This window comes from Urocitellus parryii, chromosome 1, assembly GCF_045843805.1.
Source record: "Urocitellus parryii isolate mUroPar1 chromosome 1, mUroPar1.hap1, whole genome shotgun sequence".
In the NCBI taxonomy this organism is placed as follows: Eukaryota; Metazoa; Chordata; class Mammalia; order Rodentia; family Sciuridae; genus Urocitellus; species Urocitellus parryii.
The window spans coordinates 1,334,240-1,357,620 of record NC_135531.1 but is presented as its reverse complement, the minus strand read 5'-3'; the positions used below and the strand labels follow the sequence as shown (position 1 = coordinate 1,357,620).

Here is a 23,381-nt window from a genome sequence, read left to right as displayed (position 1 = left end):
AGCTCTGAGGTAACCTGTTGACTTTAATCTCTTTTTATTTTTCAAAATGTCTATAATTCATGTACGTTTTGTAAGAATCATGGTGCACTTTTGTGAACTGCTGCGGAGCACAGGACCCTAGGCATATGTGGTGGTACTTGTAGTGCCAGAGAGGAGGGGTATGCTGTGTCAAGGCTGCCTGGAGAATCCTCCCCAAACCTTTGGAGCTTCCTAGATAGAGCTGACCCTTGCCCTAGGTGGGAGACAGCCCCCACATCTCAGGACAGGCACAGGTGGCACTCCCCAGCCAGAACCAGTGGAAGGAGTGACTTCACTGCTGTTCCTGGGGATTTGAAGCAGAAGCTGCCTACATAGGTGTAGCAGGAACCTCAGTCCCTGCCCCTCTTCCCCTCAAACTGCCCTCAAGAGGCACAGGCCCCTCATCCCCACAGTCCTTAGTTCTCTACCAAAGGAGGCATGACCCTTAAGGCCCCCTGAGGTCCCAGGTGGAGAACTCTGACTCTCTGGACCATAGCCAGAGAGCTCTTGGTCTCCCAAGCAGAGTTCCCAGGCACAGGACATGTCTGCCTCCGTGACTTCTGACTAAGACAGGTGTGGGGGCCTTGTGTTCTGTCATGATCACCTGCCCCCATGGGTCCCAGTGCAGCTGACCCCCACCCACAACATCCCCTTTCTACCTTGAGGTGCAGGGGTCTGTTGCAGGTCCTCCCCAGAACTCTCCCTGTCCGCTCCTCCCATCAGGACCCTCAGCTGGAATCAGAGCACTGTGCTTCTGAGCACTCCCCTACTCAGACTCCCACCAGCTGGGCACTGATCCTGGGCCACTCAGTCCTCCCAGGACTCTGCATACAAGATGTGGGGATAGCAGCTTGGAAAAGACAGAGAAGCCATGCCCAGCCCAGGGTACACCACATCCCTGGAATGTGGCCCTTCAAGCAAGCTCTTGTGGCAGTATCTGAAGGGTGGCCTTGCAGGTGCCCAAGGCTGCTGGAAGCCCCATCTCTCCCAAAGAGGCCCAAGTTGGCCTCCCTGAAGTGTGGAAAGGCCAAGCTGCTCTCTGTACTGAGCATGAGGAGGTGGTGACCCCCACTGCTCCTGGCTCTGCCTCCTGCCCTCTCCTTTCCACATCCTTTTGAGAACTGGGCAGGAGCTTCCTGGGCCTCTTCTCAGGGCAGCAGGACTGAGTGGATTCCTCGGGGGCCAGGCCAGGACCCAGTTGGTACAGGCTGCTCCCTAAAAGCTATGTCATGCAGTACTAGTGCCTCACAGCATTTACCCCTCAGCTATGGCTGTTTTCTGGCCCCAAACTCTCTCAGAGGACAGAGAAGGGTCTGGACGTTTTGTTAAAGACCACTGGGAAGTTCCCACCATTCAGTCACTGTGACGTGTGTCCTGCTGGCTGGTCCAACAGCATTAGGTACCTTCTCCCACCTGGGTGTGCAGGTGCTGTGGCTCTGGGTGGCAGCAAGGTGAGGAAGGAATGTTGGGCTGGACACACTTCATGTCCCATCTGCACAGGTAGCTGAGGGTCCCAGAGTCCCTACCTGCAGAGCAGGAGGGTCAAGCAACCAGGGTTCCAGATGCTATCTGTAGATCCTCAGGGGGCCCACCCAGTAGGCAGGAAGGAGCAGCAGCCATCTTGGGGGGACAGGTGTGGCCAGTGGGGCCAAACTGCATTGAGTCACGTGCTGTAAGGAGTCCAAACAGGAAATAGACTAGGGGATCCCCCGACCAAGAACATCTGAATCAGCAAGATGCAGATCAGGGTCCTTCCTGAGCCCCGGAGCCTTAACCAGAGCAGCCACTAACATCACCTCGTCTCCCAGGGGCAATCTCCAACTTCCCAGACCCAAATAGGCCTCCATTTTCACTACTGATGATTGCTGAGAGCCATAGCCAAGTTGGAATGACAGGGCATTTTTGGGAGTGGTTGAGAAGTGACATCAGCAAGCCATTGAGATGATGATGGTTATGTTAAGCTCTGCATTCAATTGTATATTAGACCCCTGCTGTCCACCCTGCGCTGGCTACTTTGGAGTTCTCCTGGGGATTCCTGGGGAGTCCGTGTTGGTTGGGGAAGTGCGGAGGAGGGATTTCCGGTTGGTATGTGGCGTGTCCCAGGGGAAGGCCACGTGCTTGGTTCAAGGGAGTTCGGAAATAAAGTTTGTTCCTGCTTGAGTGGCTCTTGATTTGTGCCCAGCCAGACTGCGGCAGATGATCCGACCCAATTACCTACTTATACTGACTCCTTGTCTTTAATTCTTGCTTCCTCCTTTGTGCTAAGACCAGTCAATGTGGAAGGAATGTCTTTCAATGATGCAGTAGGGCCAACTGGATGTCCACATGCAGACAATGAGGTCAGAGCCTCACTTCATACCAGAGGCAAAATTAACTAAAACTGAATCGAAGACCGCTACATAAACGCTAGAACTGTACTGCCTTTGAAGGAGAATACTTGATGACAGCCTTGGCTCTGATATCTTGGTTATGACACCAAAAGAAGATGATGAAAAGAAATGAATACATAAGTTGGACTACAAAAAAACTTGGAACTTGTTTTTTGCATCAAAGGATACAATGTACAGAATAAAAGGCAACCTACAAAAAGGGAGAAAATATTCCAGTATCCAGAATATATAAAAATTTCCTACAATTCAACAACAAAAGATTATTGACCCAATTTTAAAATGGGCAAAGGTCTTGAAAATACATTTCTCAAAAAAACATATGTAGCCAATTAACACATGAAAAAATGTACAAAGTAACCATTATTAGGGAAATGCAAAACAAAAACCCAATGAGATACCATCTCATACCCATTAGGATGACTTCTGACAAAAAAAAAAAGGAAAAAGAAAGGAAGAGAGAAAGGGGAAACAGAAAGTTTGTGTTGGCCACGATGCAGGGAAACTGGAACACTTGAACACTGTTGGCAGCAATGTAAAAGGTGCAGCTTCTGTGGAAACAGTGGGGCAGTTTCTCCAAAAATTAAAGGTAGAATGACTGTGCCAGGCACCATGGCCATGCTGTGATCCCAGACTCAGGAGGATCCAAGCACCAGCCCAGCCAGGGCAGCTTAGTGAGACCCTGTCTCAAAGTAAAGATAAAAAGATCTGGGGATGTGGCTCAGTGACCCCTGGGTTTGGTTGCACATTTCCACTGATAGATGACCGCATAACAAGCCGTCACACCTTCTTGATTTACTTGGCCTTGAAAAGGAAGGACATTCTGACACCTGAAACAATTTGGGAGAAGCTGGAGGACATTATGCTCAGGGAAGTACACCTGAACAGGACAAGAGCTATAAAGTTCCACTCGTTGGATTCATAGAGGTGGAAGGGGTTTTCAAGATTAGGGGAGGAGGAGAAGGGAGCTGGTATTTAATACAGGCAGAGCTTCAGTTTTGGAAGATGGAAAGTTCTGGGGATGGCGGGTGACAATAGTCACAGCAAAGTGAACATCCTTAATGCCACTGGATTGTGTACTCAGAAATGGTAAGCATGATGAACTTCATGTGTACCAGACACATGCAAATAGGCAAGGATCCCCTTACCAACCCGTCCACCAGGCAGGCTCTGCCTCTCAGAGCCACAAGGGGCAGCCTCCTGAGCCTCTGAGGAATCAGACACCAGTCAGATAATGTCACATGCACTGGCACATGAGAGCCAACGTGAACTCATGAGCTGCACTTAATGTCGAGAAGCCAGGAGTGTGGCTGGCCCTTGACCTTCGGGTCGTCAGGCCACGTAGGGTAAAGGGTCCCTGATGACAAACTCTGACCTTGCTACTCACCCTCCAGGCAGCAGGGAGGCCCCTGGTTGTCAGAGGATGTGGAAGCTCGAAGAATCTGGCATGAGCCCATGGCAGGGAGACAGGATCCCTTATCTCCCCATTCTGACCCCGGTTCCCCTCCCTGCACCTGCTAACACCATCTCTATCTGGATAGTGGGCTCCGGGGTGACCAGGTGATGGCACAGGAGGGACAGCCTTAGCTTTATTTGAACTGTTTCCCTCAGGAAGGGCCCTCTGAAGTCTGGTGGGAACTCCAGGGTGGAGAGTGGTTGGTTTCTTCATTTCTGTGCTCAGACAAGGTGCCAACCCATGTACATATCATCCATGGCAGGAGGGTGTCTGGTCTTGAGGACACTGGAGAGGACTTGCTGCAGGTCTCAGCAGGCCTGGCCTCTCCAGGCCAGTGCCTTGTCCATTACTGTCCCTGGCTCACTCCATCCACCCACACTCATGCCATCCTGATGACCAGTTGAGTGGACAACGGGAGAGCGAGCTGCCGAGAGCGTCCTGGCCACATCCCATAGCCACCCTGGCACTGGGGGAGGCTAACAGCCCTCAGCCTCTGCAGCTGCCGTGAACACCCTCCCAGCAGCTGGCAGGTCCTCTGTGGCATGACCATACTGCCCCCACGTGGCCCAAGGCTGTAGGTGTCCCACTGGCTGTGAGGGTGCTGCAGGAGGCGGCCAGCGATGCATTTTACTGGGCGCGTTTCCCAGGTGTCCTGGTTCTTACTGCTCAGACCCCACCAGGAGCCTGCTCAGGGGTATGCAGAGGGTGGGTGGGGCTGGGGGCCCTACTGCACTTCAGGTAGGCTCTGTAAGCCCCTGCCTTCCCAGGACTTCCAGGGAACAGTGGTGGATGCCCCACCTCAGTTCCCAGGCCACTTGCCACCATCTCCACTGGCTGAACACTCTACCCCAGCCATTCTCAGGTGTGCAGCACAGGGACTCTCAGGTGTGTGGTGGAGCTGTACTCAGGCATAAGAGCAGGGAGATGAGGCCGAGCAGGCTGATCACGGGGCCTGTGGGGCTGAGACGGGGAGCACCCTCCACAGGCTCCTCCAGTAGCAAGGCAGTAGGGCTGGGACCCTGGAGGAAGTGGAGAGACTGGGGCTTTAACTAGATGGTAGTCAGGTGCCCATGAAACAAAGAAGGGGGCAATGCACACTGAACTCATGGGTCTGAGGTGTGAAAGTTGACCTCACTGGACCGGGGTGGGGTCAGCTGCTGGTCTGGGTCACAGCTTGTCAATATCCAGGAGGCAACCATCATGGATGTGAGTAAAAATTTTCATATTCCCCACAGGCCCCTTGGCTAGTGACATCTACAATGCCACTCTGCCACCACAGCCCCTAATGATCCCAACAACTAGATACCACAGACAAGAAACCCTCACCCTCCAGGTCCCCTCCTAGGCCAGCACAGGCCCCAGTGGACCCCATGGACACCCAGTTTCTCATCGGTGGCACCAAATGTCCTCACGTCCTCCCCACAAGTCTGACTATACCACCCATCTCCTTCAGGCAAAGCTCACAGGTGAAGGGCCTAAGTCCCCCAGTTGGCATGGGGCCGCTGGGAGTGGCCTCACCTCTGTGGGACACCTCGTCTCCCTGTCTCATGCCTGTCCTGCTGGTCCCATCAGAGGCAGCTTCAGGCACGTGAGTGTGTCTAGGATGATGGATGCTGGGGATGTGGGCACATTTCTTCCCTGTTTGATGAGGAGCTACAAGGAGGCCTTGAGTCTGTACCTTTACTTTATTGCTTATGTTGCCTGTTCCAATGAATACAATAAACTCCTTTTAGAAAAGTAAGGCACGTGAAAGCCTCTGTGCAAGTTCATTTCACTTAAAAATTCTATTGGCTGATAAAAGCATTTCCACTACAGAACTGGAGATTGAGGAAAGTACATGATGCATTTTGGGAGCAGAATACCTGAACCATTATTAGGTTTCGCCTCATGGCACAATTAGCAGGCCAGCCAACCCAGTGTTTCTTATGTTGACATGGTGGCTGCTGCGACTGCAAAGCCGTAGTCAGCTTATCCACATAGGTACAGCCAGGTCCCCAAGTGTGAAGAGCAGCATCTAAGTGCATCTGGGTCCCCACTTGTTACAGGGAAGGAGTTTGGCATTGTCAGTCTTTTCTCATATGATGTGCTGCTGTCCACAAGGCGTGCCTTACACAATGCTGAAGACCATGGAGAGATACTGCTCATAGGACACCTGAATCCAGCCATCTTGATCCGTGTCGTAACGTCTGAATATGTCCGTCAACCTCTGGGAAAAGAACAGGCATTTAGAGCTTGGTGTGTGCTGAACAGAAGGACAAAATGGGACATCTGGAAACACAACCTCAGAATCACATGTCCCTCATCCCTGAGAGGGACATGGGTGATGGACACCCATGCCAGAGGCACAGGTAGAAGCAGCCTCAGCACTGTCTACGGGGCAGTGGAGCCTGAGGACATGGGATGAAGGGTAGGGCAGGCCTGGCCCCACTAGACTCCAAATGGGTACTTCCTCCCACTCTAGGTCATGGGCTTGTCAAAGTTTAGAAGCATCCCCATGGGTGGCTCCTCCCGAGGGCTCATCTTGGTGGGGAACTGGGCCAGGGAAGACAGTCCTAATACGGGCTCTTACCCTGGAAAACAAGCCCAGCAGGGGACGGCCAGCCCCTCTAACCCCCCCACCTCCTGCTTGACTTGCCCCTGCCCTCCAACAGCCCGAGGGCCCAGGCCAGCCAGAAGCAGAGGGACAACCGCTCAACCCTGAAGAGAGGCTGAGAGTGCCACTCCAGAGGTGGACTCAGCAGCCCAGACACACTCTAAAGAATGCCAAGGACAAGACAAACAGGCACAAGGGAATTCTGTAGACAAAAGAACCCGACAACCCCAGCACCCTGAGGGTCAGCCACTGCGAGTTCCTATGTGAGAACTGCTAGCACAACACAAGTGACAGTCATGCACTACCAGGTGGTTCCAGTCAACAGCGTGCAACATGTGGCCAGGGCCACGCTGCTTTGGTTCTTTTCTGTTCTGTGGCCCTAAGAACTGAACCCAGGGCCGCACACATGCTAGGCGAGTGCTCTAATGCGAAGCACGTCCCAGTCCTTATTTTATGTTGAGACTGGGCCTTGCTAAGTTGCCGGGCTGGCCTTGAACTTGTGGTCTTCCTGCCACAGTCCTCCGAGTTGGTAATAGGTACAATTTGGACCCAGTGTCTCACAAAGGTCCATGTGTTGAAGGCTTGATCCCCAGGCATGGCAAGACGGGGAGGTGATGGAACCTTCAGGAGATAGGGCCCAGTGGGAGGAAATGGGTTGATTGGGGGTGTCCCCTTGCAGGGGACATGGGGATACCAGTCCTGCCTTCCCTTGCATTTGCTTCACAGCTATCCCAAAATAATTCCTCTGCCATGCACTCTTGCCTCCCCATAGTCCCAAAAGCCACAGAGACAAGCAGACAAGGCCTGAGTCCTCCAAAACTATAAGCAAAAACAAACCTTTCCTCTTAAGTGGGTTTATCTCAGATATTTGTTACATAAAAGAAAGCTGACTGCCACAGTGGCTAACCTACCTAGCCTAGGTGTGCAGCAGGCTCTGCCCTCCCAATGGTGTACTGCTCAGAACATGCCTTTCTGTTTCATGATGTTTGTCAGTACAAGAGAACAGCAACAGCTAACTCTGACTGAACAATGGGAAGCCTGGGCCTGTAACTGAGAGGCAGAGCACCTGCCTAGCGTGTTTCAGGCCCTGGGTTCCATCCCAGCACTGCCCAACAAAACAAAATGCAAAAAACACAGGTAATTTTCCTTTTAATTTTATTTGTATTTTAAGATTTCTATAAGTTTTCATGTTGTATTTTTTTTTTAAATTAATTTTCAAAAAACTCTTTTTTTTGCAGTGCTGGGGATAAAACCCAGGGCCTTATGCATGCTGGGCAAGCACTCCACCACTGTGCTATATCCCCAGCCCTCAAAAGGCTTAAAAAAAAAAAAAAAAAAAAGCAGATGAAAGAAATCATTCTGATAAAATTTTTACATATGGGACATGGCTTTTGCTTTTAGGTTCTCCCCTTCTAACATTCCGGGGTGAGTGTTGACCCAGAACTGACAACATCCCCCAGAGCTACAGGACACGGGTCTGGGGGCAGAAAACTCCTAGTGGGCCGGGGTCCTAGTGGGACCCCTGTTGCTGAGAACCCAAAGGAGACCTTCACCAAGGCAGCAGAAGGGCCAGATGTTGACTTACAGAACAAATTAAAACCCTGACCCCATAGCACTTCAAAGAGTCCAAAAGGACAGCTCACATTGCACCTCTTTCTTGGATGTTCAGAGGACATGGGAAGCACAACCCAACATTAGGGAACACTGAGCAGCAGGCAAAGGCAAGGCTTTCCCCCTCCAAGACCAGAGGCATGAGAGCCGGCAGACCTTTCTCCAATCCTCAGTGAGAACCTGTTAAAGAACCTGGAGGCTGTGCTTAGCTGACCAAAGGCAACACACTTTAACTGATCTATCATTTAATGGGAAAAAAAAAATTAAGAACAATTACCAAAATTCTACATTATGTCTAAAACCCCAATGTCATCAATGCCTCTCAATGATTCCAGAGTCAGCAAGGAGTGCCCTCAGTCTGGACTCCAACTGGGGGAAGAGGGAAAGAGGACTGAAATGGAGTTCATCAAATTCCATGCATGCGTGATTTTGTCAAAATGAACCCAACTACTATAAATAAATATGATGCTTAAAAAAAAAAAAAAAAAAAAAAACTCCCAAAACAAAAAAGCAAAAAGAAACTCCTATACATGCCTTATATATTTCATGTAAGGCCAAGTATCCTGCTCTGGTGTGAACCCTTCCCTGCTCCTGCCCAGCCCCCACAGAGCCACTCTGTCACCTGTAAGACAATGCAGCCCTGGATGAAGTCATCAAAGGCAATCTGCCCTCGTCCTTGTCTGTCAAATTTCCGAATGAGGATGTCGTGGAACTGGTCAGAGAGCCGGTAGCCTGGGAGAGGAAAGGTCAGAGTCAAGATGGGCAGATGAGGTGGGAGGAATGCACCAATGCTCACGCGCCCTGCCTACTCGCCAGCCTCCCCACAGCAAAAACTGCCACTCCATTCAATGCACTCTGAGAGCTGAAAGACACTGCCTGACCAATCATTCCAAAACTTGTTTAGTTTCCAGGACTACGACGTGACTTACCTAGAGACCAGTGCCCTCTCCCTGTAGGACAACCTATTGTTCTCCTGAGCACAAGCATCTGCTGGCTAACTGCACCCTCCCCACAGGGCAGCCAGGCACGGCAACCCGAGCCCCTGGAGCACCTCACTAGTCTGCCAATCTATCGAAGCCCCGAAGGACGTGCTGCCCTGGCTGCTTATTACCAGAGAGTGCTCCGAGAGCTAAAATACCACAGAGAGTTCCAGTGAAACAAATGAAGACATGAGGAAAGGGGAATGACAGGGCACATGACATCAGGGAACTGAGGACACAAGGAAAGTCGGCGTCACCAAGTTCAAAATCCCCAGGGTCACTGAGCCCTGATTCCTCTCCAATTTACTGAGCATGTTTGGAGAAGGTCTCCAGTGGAGAGAGGGTCTGAAGGACGGATGTAGACGGAGGCACAGGAGGACACAGCCCACATGCTTCCTTCTTTACCCCCTACTACCTGCAGCTCACCTGATTCCTTCCCTCACCCCCACTACCTGTGTGGCCATGGTATCCTTACTGATTCAGGAGACAAGATCCAGGTGCCAATATATTTTTACCGGTTTTCAGTCTTGTTGGGGTCTTTGCAAGGATATGCACACCTATTGTCTGATTGAATCTCACAGTTAATTACCTGTATGAACACTTATTCATCATTTCACTATAAAGACTCAAAACACACAAACATGTTCATAGTACCTTCCAGAGCACTCAGGGGGAGCTGGGATTTAAGTACAGGACCACTAAATGAGTCCCTGCAGGTTGAGTGGGACCCCCAACTGTCATCAGAAAGAGAGCAAGTAGGGAACAGTTGCACTCATCTCCTTACACCTATCAAGTACCTGGCAGGTGAGGCAGCACCCTGGCTGAGCCCTGACCTGATGAGGATGGAGCCTGGAACACAGCCACAGGGCACTGCAGATTCAGGGTGTGGGTGGGGTGACAAGAGCCATTGCTGATTTCCTGCCAGGGCTGGGGAAGGCCAATGAGATGGGAACAAAGATACAGAATTTCCAGTCTGAACATTGAATTTCCAGAAACAACTCCACAGATCCTGGAATCAACTCCAAGTCTCTGGCGCTCTTGCAGGGAAAGCAAGAACAGAGAAAGATGGGAAAAGCAAGCAATGAACAGAAAGACCAGGAAAAAAGGCTCAACTGGAGGACAAACCTGGTTGTGTGGGAGCCAGGAGGCACTCTGCACATGGCCACAACCCAGTCAGGCCTGGCCAGCAAGACGTGGGGGCAAAGGCCACCTTGCAGACCCACCTGGGGAGTACCTTCTCTCCACAGGATGAGGGCTGACTCTGGAAATACTGCTCTTGAACCAAATTGCTCTGACTGCAACATACATCATCCATTCCAGTTCCAGCTAAGCTGCCCCCACCCAAAAGGGCAAGGTCACCTGAGGCCTCCCAGCCTATGAGAAGCAGCAAGAGGACAATTCCATACCAATGGGGCACACCACTGGGAAGTCTGGACCCTCTCTGGACAGACCGGGTGAAGCAGGGGCTGCAGGGTCTGAGTGAGGCAGTCCTTCTCACCTCTGCCAAGCCCACTCTCCTAGCGCCCTCAAGGCAATAGTGGCCTCCTGGAGAGGGGATAGGAATATGCCTCCCGTGTCTACTTCCAAATAGCCTTTGGTGATGCAGCAACCCAGGAACTAACATGAGGAAGATACCACCAGAAACTGCCCAGGCCATGCAGCCTGTGGGTCAGATGGTCAGCACCAGTCCAGAGTCCCCTGCCCATCATGAGCCCCACCACCAGGAATAGCATGGCACCACTGCAGTCACAACATGACCTGGGAGAAACTGGACAGACAGCAGTGATCACCAGTGGACAAGGAAATAGGAGGAAAGTTAAACCATCGGTGGCCTGTATGGCACCAACCAGACGACGCCATGAGAAAGGAGATGGGGCTGCTGGTCAGGCACAACGGTCATAAAAACGCTGTTAACCTCGTAAGATGAACTGCTCACACTGACCTCCTAGGCAGGTATCCACCTAATCCAGCTGCAGAACGAGGGATGCAGGGGACACGAGCCTCGAACTTGCTCAGAAAGCTTCAGCCACAAAGGGGAGGAGCAAATGCAGAGAAGAGATTGAAAATGAGTGACGGAAAAGTGGAGGTGGATTATACTTCCACAGTTTTCATTATAAAAAACTAAACTGCAGAAGTTGCCAGAGGCAGGGTGGGGGAGGGGAGCCCAGGGGAATCCTGGGGGAGCAGGGGTTCTGAATGCACTGCCCACCAGAAGGGACAGCTTAGCGTAGGTAAGCCAAACTTCAAGTCAGCAACAATCACGTTGCACCTGAAGAGCCTGCCAGCAGCCACACTGGGGAAGGTGTCATGCCCACACCTGGCCATGTTAACAAGTTTAAATACACAGGGAAAGGGTCATCAGATCCACTGAGTGGTCCTATCAGGGTCACACAATGCCACCTGGGCTAGTCTGAGACGCCCACTGTTGAGCTGCTCTGTTACCTGAGAGCAACACACCCATTCTCAGGCGTCAAAACAGAGCAGGAATTTTTGCTTCTAAGGCCAAATCTTAACAGTTATAACCAAAAATCTTCCAAAGTAACTGACCTCCTAGGCAGGTATCCACCTACTCCAGCTGCAGAACAAGGGATGCAGGGACACGAGCCTCAGACTTGTGCAAACAAGATGACCATGTTCCTTTTCATGGAAGACAAGGGGGGACAACCCTGGAAAACCAGAAACCAAACTCAAGAAGAAATCTGGCAGGACCACCAGAGAGGTACTACACAAGACACTGCTCCTCCAGAAAGCACCCGGGAAGCCAGAGGACTCTGGGTCTGCCTCTGAGGCAGCCTGTGCTCCTGACCAGCCACACCCTCACCACGACTACAGAAACAGAGGTTCTAAAGCATCCTTGGCTTGAACAGGTCACAGAGAGTCTGAGAGGCGGAGGAGCACCATCCACATCAATGTTTCCACTGAGTTCCAATGACCCAGTGGTCACTGTGCTAAGCACAAGCTCCAAGGCCTCAGATGTGGGGCAGGCTGACATTCTGTGGTACTGAGACTGCACATGGGCCCAGCTTTGTCCCCAGCGCCATGTGGCACTTGTCCCACTGGGCTGTACTGGGCCTCCTGGGCCTTCACTGGCGCTCTCTAAGCCATGCGGCCATTCTGCCTGGAGATCCTTCTTCCACCACGCCAGGAGACAGGCCAGCCAGGACCTCACCAGGATCCCCACACAAAGATGCAACAAGATTGTGTGTATTCCAAATTCTAACTCAGAGTTGTCCTGTCCAAATCCTGCCTCACAACCGGTGAGTTCTCAATATCTTTCCTAAAATCAGCCCTGTGGACAAGTTCATGAGGTGAGAAGGGAGAGGAGGAGGAGATGGCCATGAGCCACATGCTGGGAGAAGAAGTGGGGAGAGGTGCAAGAGCCATGTTAGCAACCACAGGAAATACCGAACTTGAGCATCACAAGACTCCAACAGCACAGCACTGTGGACTGTGGTCTAATCTTTCATATTTTTCCTAAAGAGCACTTGTAAGCAACTTTTCAGTAAGCACAGAAGAGTTTGGTAACACAGATCAGATGACAGCACTAAGCAAAATTGCTCTAGATGAGTCTAGGTGGAACTATGAGCAGCTGTGGGCTGGTCCCAAACAGCTTGGTGTTTCCTTTGTAAGAAAAATCGCAGCTTCCCTTCAGGCCCAAGATCAGTTCTGGAACCCTTGGGTGAGCTCTGGACAAGTACTCTGAACACTCAAGAGAAGCATGGCATGCTGTCACATACCTGCACACAACAGGCGTATGCACATGTGGACACATGCCACATAGACACACAGGCGTTTGAGAATGGGTACGTGCTCTAACTCTCCATTGAGGCACAGTTTGGAAGGACTGAGAGTTAGAGCTGATAACTTACAGAATTGCCTCTTAGGGTCATTTTATCATTGTGTGTTTTGATGCATCAGGAAGCATAAACTGTCCCACACCACTTTATCACTTCCACTTGAAATTGTTTCAAAAGCCCCATTCTCAATTTTGTTCATCAAATCACCCCATAGGAAAAAAACTGGAGGTTTGCATAGCCCTTATCTCATTTTGGATGAAAAACTGAACAAAAGACTGCATGTCAAATATATACAATAAATAGTATCAAAATATGACACTACAATGTAACATAAACAGAAATTTCACATGGACTGGGTTAAAAATCTGTAAGTTGAACAAAGTAAAATAAAATTCAGGGGCTCCTAGGTTCCAAAATGAAATATGCTACACAATCAAGACAAGTGAATTACCAAAACCTGAGAGTGCTTGCTTGAGCTCGTTCTTGTCGATCATTCCAGAGTTGTCCCTGTCATAGGTGCGGAAGACATTCTGCCAGTCTGTGATGTACTTCCACACGCCTGTGAATTCGCTGAAGTTCACGCCAGCCTTGTTCTCCCGGTCAAACATAGCTAAGGCAGAGGGACAGAGTATCAGTACTGAGACAGAGGAACGGTGTCAGGCAGGTCTCTGAGCTGTCCTTCAGAACGCCAGCATGGGGCCAGCCTGCAGATCACCGTGTGCTAGCTCACAAACAGGACTTGGCTGAATGGGGCCCTGCCTGGTGGAGGCCTATGGGACAGTCACCCAGCCCTGGTCCCAGAATAATAATACGCAGACAAAGCTGTGTGGCAGACCGTGGGTGGAATCACAGTAAAAGTCAAAACAACACTTTCCACTGAAGTAGGCTCTGGAAAGCAGACTCTCTGCTTGTGCTCGCCTCACCTGAGGTCACCAAGGTACAGAGGTCCAGGAGCCCCTGCTCCTGACTCCCAGTCCCAGGAGGGAGTAAACTCTGCCACCCCTCAGGAGCTAGAAACAGTCCTCCAGGGACAAGGGGAATCTATTCTAGTTAAAAAGAGACCTAGCCTACTCTCCCATTAGGATTTAATTTTTTAAAAAAATAAGTCCACATTTTTCATTAAAAAAAAAAAATCAGTGTAATTCCAGGTCCAGATAATAAGAATCACTGAATACAATTACATGTTACTGCAAAATGGCTAACAAATAAAACAAGTCAGTCTGGAGTGCTGCTGTAGAGAAAATGATAAAATTGCCTGTTATTTTAGGAGACTAAGGCCAGACTATAGGAAGAATGCTCCTGGATCATATAGAAGTCCATTCCAGGTCAGTAGCACATCCCATCATCAAAGAACATGTGAGGACTGAGCATTCAGATTCCTCCACACAGCGCAGAAGCACGTTTGTAACGATGGGCTGTTTTTAACATCACGGCCTCAAGCGTGGACTGTAAAGAGGTGTGGTATCGACATGCTGGTGAGTGCCACTCCAGCCTGCTTCTGTACCTGGGCAATGACAATGAAAGCCACCCAGTGAGGCTGAGCAGAACAGCAGCTTCCAGGCCAGCCTCTGGCAGGGAAGTGCACATGCCCCATCCCCTGCTCCATCGACATCTTTCCTGGTGCGGAAGGCTGCATCCCTGCCAGCACATCCATGTGTTACCTCAATGTCTTTACCTATAGCAAGATGCAGTGCCTGTGGCTTACACCACACACCCTGCAATACAGCACTAAGCTCACAGACAGAGAGGAACCCAGAAGGAGAGGCACAGGACCCAAGGTTCCATGTCAAAGGCAACCAGGAAAGGAACTACATCTTTGGAAGAGTAGGATAGAAAAAAAAATCATCTCTCAGAACAGGAAATCTTCCAGAAACTGGTGGAACAGTGAACTTTCCCTGAGACTATGTGACAGGGAACCCTTCCCTCTTGGATCTGGAGCTCAAGTTCTGTAGCAAGGGAGACTCAAACTGAGAAACCCACACCCTGGCTGCAGAAATATGAATTTTTTTCTGGAGGATGTTTTCCCAGATCAAGCCTGGTTTGCACACATTGAGTTCAGCCACACACGAACCCACAAAGCAAATAAAAATACTAAAATACTAAGGAAATTAGCCATGCATGAGGTTCAGCAGGAATAACAGTCAGACATGGATCACCTTCTCAAGGATTCAGGAGTGTCAGGAACACATGGTGAAGTAGACAAGTTTAACAAGTAACCCCCTCTCACAGTGCTGGGGACTGAACCCAGGGCCTTGAGCATGCCAAGTAAGTATTCTACCACTGAGCTTCACCCCCAACCCTTTTTATAGTTAAGCCAAGTCTTGCAAACTTGTCCAGGCTGGCCTCAAACTTGCAATCCTCCTGCTTCAGTCTCTTGAGCAGCTGGAGTTATAGATGTGTGCTACCATGCCTGGCAAATACTTAATTCTCCAATAAAAACATTTATTTAAAATGTAAGAGACCATAACATACAATATTCAAAGAAATAAAAGAGAGAATCATAAAAACCAGCAATAAGAGACTATCAAAATTAACTATTAATAACTATATAATAACTTTAAAAATTCATTATAATAAAAAATTAACTATATAATAACTTTAAAAATTTTATACACATACTACCTTTAGAATTCAAAAATTGAAAATGCCAGTTAAACCGTAAATTAAAAGTAAAAACTGTGAAAGCTGTAAACACAGAGGTGAGAAGTCCAGAGGCAGGATGTGGCACACAAGGGCCAGCACCTCCTGAGTAGACTCCAGAAAGCACAAGCTTATCTAGGCAGTTCCCAGGGGAGCTTGTCTGCAATACTTACAAATGATTGACCTGACAGTCACTGGGTTAAACGGGGTCCATGTGCCTGTAAACAAACATAGCAACAATTAAACCAGTGCCTTCCCCCTACCCCTAAAGAGGTTCTCAGCAAGCACCTGGCTTCAGGAGCACCATAAGATCTTCCCGTTGTCACAACTAGGAGAAGCCTAAGCACTGAGTGGGCAATATCCCATGTCCTGCCAGACATGCAAGCTATTTATGACCACCAAGCTGGACGCTAACTCTCTGAAGTTCTGGCTGAGAGTGTTTCTGGGGATCATAGACACAGCTGACCAACTCTCTAAGATAAGACACATGGTCACAGCTTCTTACAGAGGAGACACAGTAAAAGCAGCAAGGGAAAAGTGGATGGGAACCCAGATGTGAGCCTCCAGAGTCTAGCCAGAGCCTGCTCAACTGCACCTGTGAGAGCTGCCACAGGACCACTGTCAAGGACACTATCCAGGGCACTTGATCTTTCTCCAAGGAGACAGACTTAACAAGTAGTTCCATTATGATCTACTTGGAAATCTGCAAAGAGATTGCCTTAAATATAAGACAATAATTAATTCTGACCATCCTGGATGAGTCTAAAAGAGAAAATCCCATTAAAAAATTTTATACCCAAATCAGATATATTTGAATACATGAATAGGCCTCCACACACTGGGTTACAGAATAAGGTCCTTGAGTAAATATTTGAGTAGAAAAACTGGTGATAAAAAAAAACATAAAAATTCTATTCAACATGAACAGAACATACTCCTGGGGGTTCAGGGCTTACCTGGGGCCAGTCACTGAGCTCCATTTGCCTAGAGATAAAAGCAGGTGTTTGCCACAAATCGCAACCAGGTACAAATCACCCAGGCCAAGAGGCACAGCTCAGTTCACAGATCTTGGCGAGACAAAGCACTCTTCCCAAACATTCTAGGAGCTCAGTTCCCAGGAGACAGATGAGGGCCAGTCACCCAACAGGCTCTTCTTAGGAACATGGGTAGCATGTCTGCTGAGCTGACCCTACCTACCCAGGGATCAAAGCACAGGTAGACCTCTGTTCCATCACCCATGAAATGGGACCTCTGTTGGAGAAGAACGGTGATATGAATGGATAATTATTCTATAGGAAATTGCTGCTTGTATGGTCTAAATTATCTCAATTCTTTTAGGATGAACTAGAAAGCTATTTGGTAAAATGTCCTTAAAAGAAGGTAAGTTTTTTTTTTTTTTTCTAAGTAGTTAAAAAGTGCTCCTTCAAATTATAACAATGTCATATTAAGGCAAACTTATTTCAAAAGCACAAAAAAATGGGCTTGAGAAAAATTCATTTCTCATTATCCCAAGAAATAATGTGGAAATAAAAAATAAAAAACACATACTACCCTCAGGACAGTCTGCGGCAAGCTGTTTCACAGGGCCAGAGAATACCTGCTCTGTGCTGCTGCATGCCCCATGGCCATAGCCCTCCCTGCGGTAGCCCTTGCAGTAGCTCTGTTGTCCATCACCACTGGAGCTGGCTCCTAAGCCAATAGTGGCAGTAGAGACACAGCCACTGTCCTGTGGTGGCACCCACTGACACTCCAGCTGGCTCTTGTCTCCAAGCATGAGGGAGGCACTTTGACTGTATTTCCTCGATTTGCTCTCCCAGAGGCTGTGAGGACACTGACGCTGGCAGGTTAAATACTTGTTCAACTTCACACTACTGAAACAGGGAGAGCAAGATGTGGATCCTGGCAGCACCAGGGCCCAACTGAGCCCTCCAGGGCAGACAGGCTGTCCTGCTAGTGAGGGTGAACAACACCTGTGAAAGGTTCACACAAGACACAAGATCTAAACTGATCTTGTATCTTGGTCAGTACTCTGGAACGGACAAACAAAGAGACACAAAAGAGACCATAAACCTTTACCAGTCCTGGTAAAGAGGCCACAAAAAGTGTCGTCTCTGATGCACGCCTCAATAGGGCTCATATGGCCTTCCACCACACATGCACAGCATGATGTGAAGAAAACCATCCATTCCTCACTTGGAAAGTCTGAGGCCAAGATGTGCTAAAGTGTGGCCTGCTAGATAGCAGATGCTCTTGAGGCCTTTCTAGTAGTAACCCTGCCTTGCTTCTCCTCAGAGTAGAAGGAGCACTGGAGACATCAAACACAGTTGAAAGCGGTTAATGATGACCAGAGAAGAGGAAAAATCAATAAGCACAATAGTCAGGGTGGAGATAATGCAATCCGGCTGCCCAAACAATCTAAATAAACATGTGTGAAATGATAACCTAGTGCCTGAGGTCCACATAGGCTGGATGCAGGGGAATGGTGTCTATGGCATCTGCCATTCTGAGGTAAGTGTGTCACACTGAAACCCATGTTCTCAGAAATGAACACTAAATACCGGACACATGCCAGTGGCAAGAGCTTCTCCTCAATGCTGCCAGGCAGTGTCCAGCAGCCTAGTGTTGCCCACTCCCTCATCCAACCAACTACAACACTGAAGTGCTTCCTACTAACAAAGCCAGACCTTTTGACATTTTTGTCACACCTTAAAACTGTTCCTTTACCCAGCTTAAATTATATGCCTCTGGAAAGACAAGTGTATTAGTTACCAGTGACCAAAACACCTACCAGGAAGAACAACTTAGGGTAGGAAAGGTTTATTTTGGCTGAAAGTTTCAGAGGTTTATAATCCATGGTTGACTGACTCCATTGCTATGGGTCTGAGATAAGGCAGAGTATCATGTGAAAATGCATGGTGGAGGAAAGTCGCTCAGCTCATAGCAGAGGGGAAGCAAAGAGAGATAGGATAGGGTCAGGGACAGATGTGGGGAAGGGCATAACACCAGCACCCTATTTCCTTCAGCTACACCCCACCTGCCTATAGTTTTTACCATCACCCAGGAATCCATTCCAATTATTAATTCATCACATGGATTAATGCATTGATGAGGTCACAGCCTTCATGATCCAATCATTGCACCTCTGAACATTTGCTGCACTAACACATGAGCTTTTGGGGGACATTCCAAATCTAAACCATAACAGCAAGCCTTAACTATATTGATCAGAAAAGTTGGCCATATCTGAGGAATTATGAAAGGCATTTAACAAAGAAAAATGCCTCCAAAGCTACCACACTTCAGTCATCAAGAATGACTCCACAGAGTTCCCAACACACCCTATACAAGGGCCACCACCCTCCCAGCCCCTAAATGCATAGTATTCCCCACACAGTTAAGAACATCTGTCATGATTCTGCTGCCAGTACCTCCAATTTCTTCCCTTCCAAATTTGGGCCTAGAGTTTCAGCAGTTCCTAAGCAAAAGTGCTATGTAGACCATCTCCAAATTCTTCAATAATTACCTAGTACTCTCGATGACCCTTTCCAGAGGAGTCACTAAGATTCTGAGAACATTCAAGGACCTTCAAGACACCTGAAGGATTTCTGTTGCACAAAGCTACACTTCCCACCCCTCACTCAGAAGCGACACCCTGGCTGCTGTTTCCAGAAAGCCTGTCTCTATGCTCCCCTGCATCAACTCGGTGGTGTGCGGAGCAGAAGCGGTGATAAAAATCAGGAAGCCACCAACTGGCAAGTCAGAAACACCTCTTCCATGTTTAGGTTATAGTAATTCAGTCTGAATGACTCCTCTGTACTTGGAAAAATAAATTCCAGAAGGGAAATTGCTTACTGTGAGAGGATTAGGCTTCGACTCACCATTGGATAGCGCCTGCTGAAGCTCACTGTCCGATATCACCCCACTCCTGTCTTTATCAACTCTACAAAATCAAGAAGACCAGGAAAGTTGGTGATGAAATGTGCAGGAAAAGCAAAATATGGCAGAAACAAACTATCTGTCCCATTACCTTACTTTAGTTCTGGGACATTCCTCAGGTAGACCTCTCACTTGGCTGTCAGAATGTCACATACCACATGCCCTCGGGGGATTAAGAAGTTTTCCCCAAGACCCTAAGGGTCAGGCCTCCGGGTCTGAATTCACACCTGCACCAGTTTGTCTTTCACAAACGCTGAAAGATTCTCTGGGGCAGTCAAATCATTCCTAGGCAATGAGTCACTCGAATTACGGTCATTTGTTCAAAAGGACAACTGGGACTTAGGACGCTGCCAACCGTCACCTGCCCCAGGGACGCAGGTCTACCTGCCCTTGCTGGGCTGCTACCCTCTTCCACAGCGCAGGGTCTGGCCTGTTACTGCCTTCCTCGAACCGAGCAGGAGCGCCCTGCGCCCTCTGCTCTGCATCTCGTGACGGGCCCAGCGCACCCGGAGGGGCGAGGAGGGAGAGGCGCCGGGGAGGACGGCGAAGGAGGAGGGGGTGACAGGAGAGGAGTCCGGGCAGGTCGAGGGAGGAGGGCGAGGAAGGTGAGGGAGGAGGCTGAAGAAAGAAGCCCGGGCGGCCCCGTCTCACCGCTGGAAGACGTTCCACAGGAAGCTCTGGTCCGGCAACGCCGCGCCCGCAGCTGGGCCCGGGCCGGAACCCGGGCCAGGGCGATAGGAGTAGGCGGCCATGGACCCTGGAACCGGCGGCAACGCGGCAAGACTCGGGCGGCTCCACTTCCGCCTCTGCTGGGGGCGGAGCCTGGCGCCCACGCCGCGCACGACACTTCCGGGAGTGCCGGAAGTGTCGGTCCTCGGGTCATGTGACCCAACGCGACCAATCCTTCGCGACCCCGTTGCCAGGCAACGCCGGGGCGTCCGCCCAGCCGGACCCGGGCTTCCGGATCGCGCTCGGACCCGGGATGGGAAGTGATGGCCAAGGGCTTCTGTTGAGTTGATGACATCACGTTGAGAGGGAGAAAAGGGTGAACGCGACAACCAAGGACGCCAACGCTGAAAGCTCAGGAGGGAAGGATACAAATTGCCATGTACTCGCGCTTTTCAGTTCCACCGCCCCCTTCCGGAGGTTGGTGAAGCGTGCGCCTCCGCCTTTGCACAGGTGACTTCAGCTAGCCGGAAAAGCAGCGGAGGAGCCCGGGGTCTCGAAGGTAAGAGCATCAAGGTTTCCCTTGACCCGCGCCTCCTAGACTGCGTCCTTAAACACAAAACAAGGGGCCTTCTCTGGGCACTAATTCTGCAGTGCAGCTTAAAGTGTGCCTTTAGCATGAACTTCCCATAATGGGAAATGCGCAGTTTAGGGGTCACTGTCCTGGGTCCTTCCTGCTTATGCCGTCAGACGAACCTCCCACCCAGGCCTGTGTCTTATGCAGTTCAGGGTCTAAAAGAACTCCTCTCCTTTCATAGGACCACCCAGCTCTTCAATTCCTGATCCTGCGAATGGGAGCATTCGTCCCTCGGAGATGGTAAGCTTTCCTTGTGGGCTTTTACCTCACTTGCAAGGACAAGGCCTTTTATCGTCACCTGAGACTTATTCCCTGTGGACCTTGATCCATTATTCAGCACACAGGGCACAGGTATAGATCCCATCAGCTTCCACACTGTCGTCCTGTCCTGTTTGCCTTTTGCCTTTCTCGCTTATTTACAAGGCATCTATTGAGACATTTTTTCAAATACTTAAAATAAATTAGCCTATCCTGTGGCTTTGGCATTCACCTTAACCTGCAAGTGAGTTTTTTTTTTCATCATTTACTTAATTCAAGTGGCTTCTAATTTTCTCTTCTGAAATATATATTTATCCTCTACCCCATATCTCGGCCTCCCTTTCTCTTCTCGAAACTTTAACAACTAAAATTTTGTGGCTGAAGGTGTTTTCCAGCAGAGACCCTCAGTCCCTGCAGCAACCCTCAGCCCCACCCAGCAGGTTCCTGGCTCCACCAGCCTGGAGTGCCACAACTACAGTCTTCTATCCTAAGAGGCACAAAGGAGTGCTGTTCTGCAGTCTGGGTAGTTCATCCATTCAAGGGAAAGCAGATGCTGAGAAGAGGCTCACGTCACTTTGTCTTCACCCTGGCCCACACTTCACCTGAGAAAAGTATGGCTGAGAAGTTACTGGCTTGCCCAAGGCCAAACAAGCAAAAGAGGAGGTTCAAGGCCAGATTCTCTGTATTTTTCTGGTATCTCTCAGCAGCAGCAAGGCAAGGCTGACTGAGAAGGGAAGTTAACCAGGAAGAAATTAAGGATTAAAGACATGTTCCCATATAAATGCACAAGTGGATGCGTTCAGGACAGAGATGTTGCCCTGACACATTCACAAAGGAACTGTGCTGAGTCACACCAGCCCTTGGGCTGAGCTGCTCTAAGCTACTGTACCTTACAAGTCCTTTCCACAGTCCCTGTGACTTGGAGGTGGGGTGTTGCCATAAAGGTTGGGCACTACCCAAGCCCTCTGCAACAGTAAGAGGCAGGCCATTTCCTCAGGTGCAGACACCTATCTCCTCTTCTATCTCGGATTCAATTCCTCCTAACCAGGTCTGGTCTAAACTTTCCAGAAGTCAAGAAATTAAACGAGAGATAACACTCTCTTACATTAATGATAATCATGTCATGTACCCAGATATTTTGGGTCTTTGGCCTAATTTTCCTTTTTTGGTACTGGAGACTGAACCCAAGGGCCCTTTACCACATCCCCAGTCCTATTTATTTTGAGACATGGTCATGCTAAGTTGCCAAGGCTGGCTGGATCTTGTGGTACTGATTCAGCGTCCTCAGTCATTGTGTTACAGGTGCACACCCCCCACAGTTGGATGACCTAATTTCTGTAAGCTGGTTAGAACATGCCTCATTTTCCTTAAGGTTCTGGGTTTCTGAGGCTTTCTACAATGCACCTGCTTGTTCACCTTGGCTTTGGCACAGCAGGCCCTCAAATGAGTGGACACCAAGTAGTTATGTGCCCTTTGTCTTTATACCTGAGGACATCCATGCACACACATTTTTATTTTTTATTTAACAAGTGGCTCTAAGTCACTTTAGCTCATTTTCTTACTCAGGTTCTCTAATAGCTGGATTGTGACACTGCATACTGATGATACTCCCCTTGCCCCCCTTATAGCCTCTGGCTGTAGATTCTAGAGATAGAACTGAATGTGCCCAGTACCCCCTTCCTCTCTCAGGATGACACTTTCTCCCATGGCTTCAGCCATTATTCTTTCAGAATTCAGCATGAAAGAGAACTACCTAGCACTTTATTTTACTTAGGCTTTTGATGCAGAACTTGTTCCACAAAGGCTCCCGTCCACTTCCTTGCTCTGTCTTGGAATACGGTTCTGGGTTCATCTGGCACCATTTCTAGCCCTTACTCAGGAAGCAGCGGTGGTTCATTTTAGTGGCGAATGATACTAGAGACCACAATCCAGATACTGTCCACTGCTCCTGGGGCATAACTAGGAAATGTGGATTTCTTTAAATGAATAAGGATGAATTCATACCTAGATTTCCTATACAATACAATGGCCCTTTTTCTGGAGGTGAGGAGACAGCTCCATTAGGTAACCAACTCCTAGGGCATTTTCAGTGGCTAGATTTCCACTAACTTTCTGCTTTTATGTTTTATGGTCAAGAACCTAAAGTGACACTAACTCCATTCTACATCCAAACTTTTCTACTGAATTGTCCACCCTATTATTCAGTTTTTATTTTCTATCACACCCTAACATTGTCCAAAGTCTAGCTTAGTGTCTGGCACAAAGAATACATAAGGAATTCAACACATAGTTACTGGGCACTGGACATGGGAAGAAGACATACTGTGCATCTTTAATGTGACTCCATGAGGGCAGAGGACATGTGGGTCCCCACATCTACTGCCCTACAGGACACGACTTCA

At 49.2% G+C, this 23,381-nt stretch overlaps 1 protein-coding gene across 2 annotated transcripts; it reads right to left on the bottom strand.

Annotated features, from left to right (window-relative positions):
* Window positions 1–5,527: 5,527 nt before the first annotated feature.
* Window positions 5,528–23,372, bottom strand: Pdcd6 (programmed cell death 6). 2 transcript variants are annotated; one of them, XM_026381437.2, is made up of 6 exons: window positions 20,070–23,372; window positions 19,361–19,422; window positions 15,656–15,700; window positions 13,294–13,452; window positions 8,688–8,797; window positions 5,528–6,067 (listed from the first exon to the last, which is right to left on the bottom strand). In XM_026381437.2, exons 1-6 carry the CDS (start codon window positions 20,168–20,170, stop codon window positions 5,969–5,971), a joined length of 576 nt encoding a protein of 191 aa, XP_026237222.1. In that variant the 5' UTR covers window positions 20,171–23,372; the 3' UTR covers window positions 5,528–5,968. The 2 variants fall into 2 exon arrangements, with proteins under 2 accessions (XP_026237222.1, XP_026237223.1); XM_026381438.2 differs by having other exon boundaries at window positions 13,300–13,452.
* Between the last annotated feature and the right edge of the window lie 9 nt (window positions 23,373–23,381).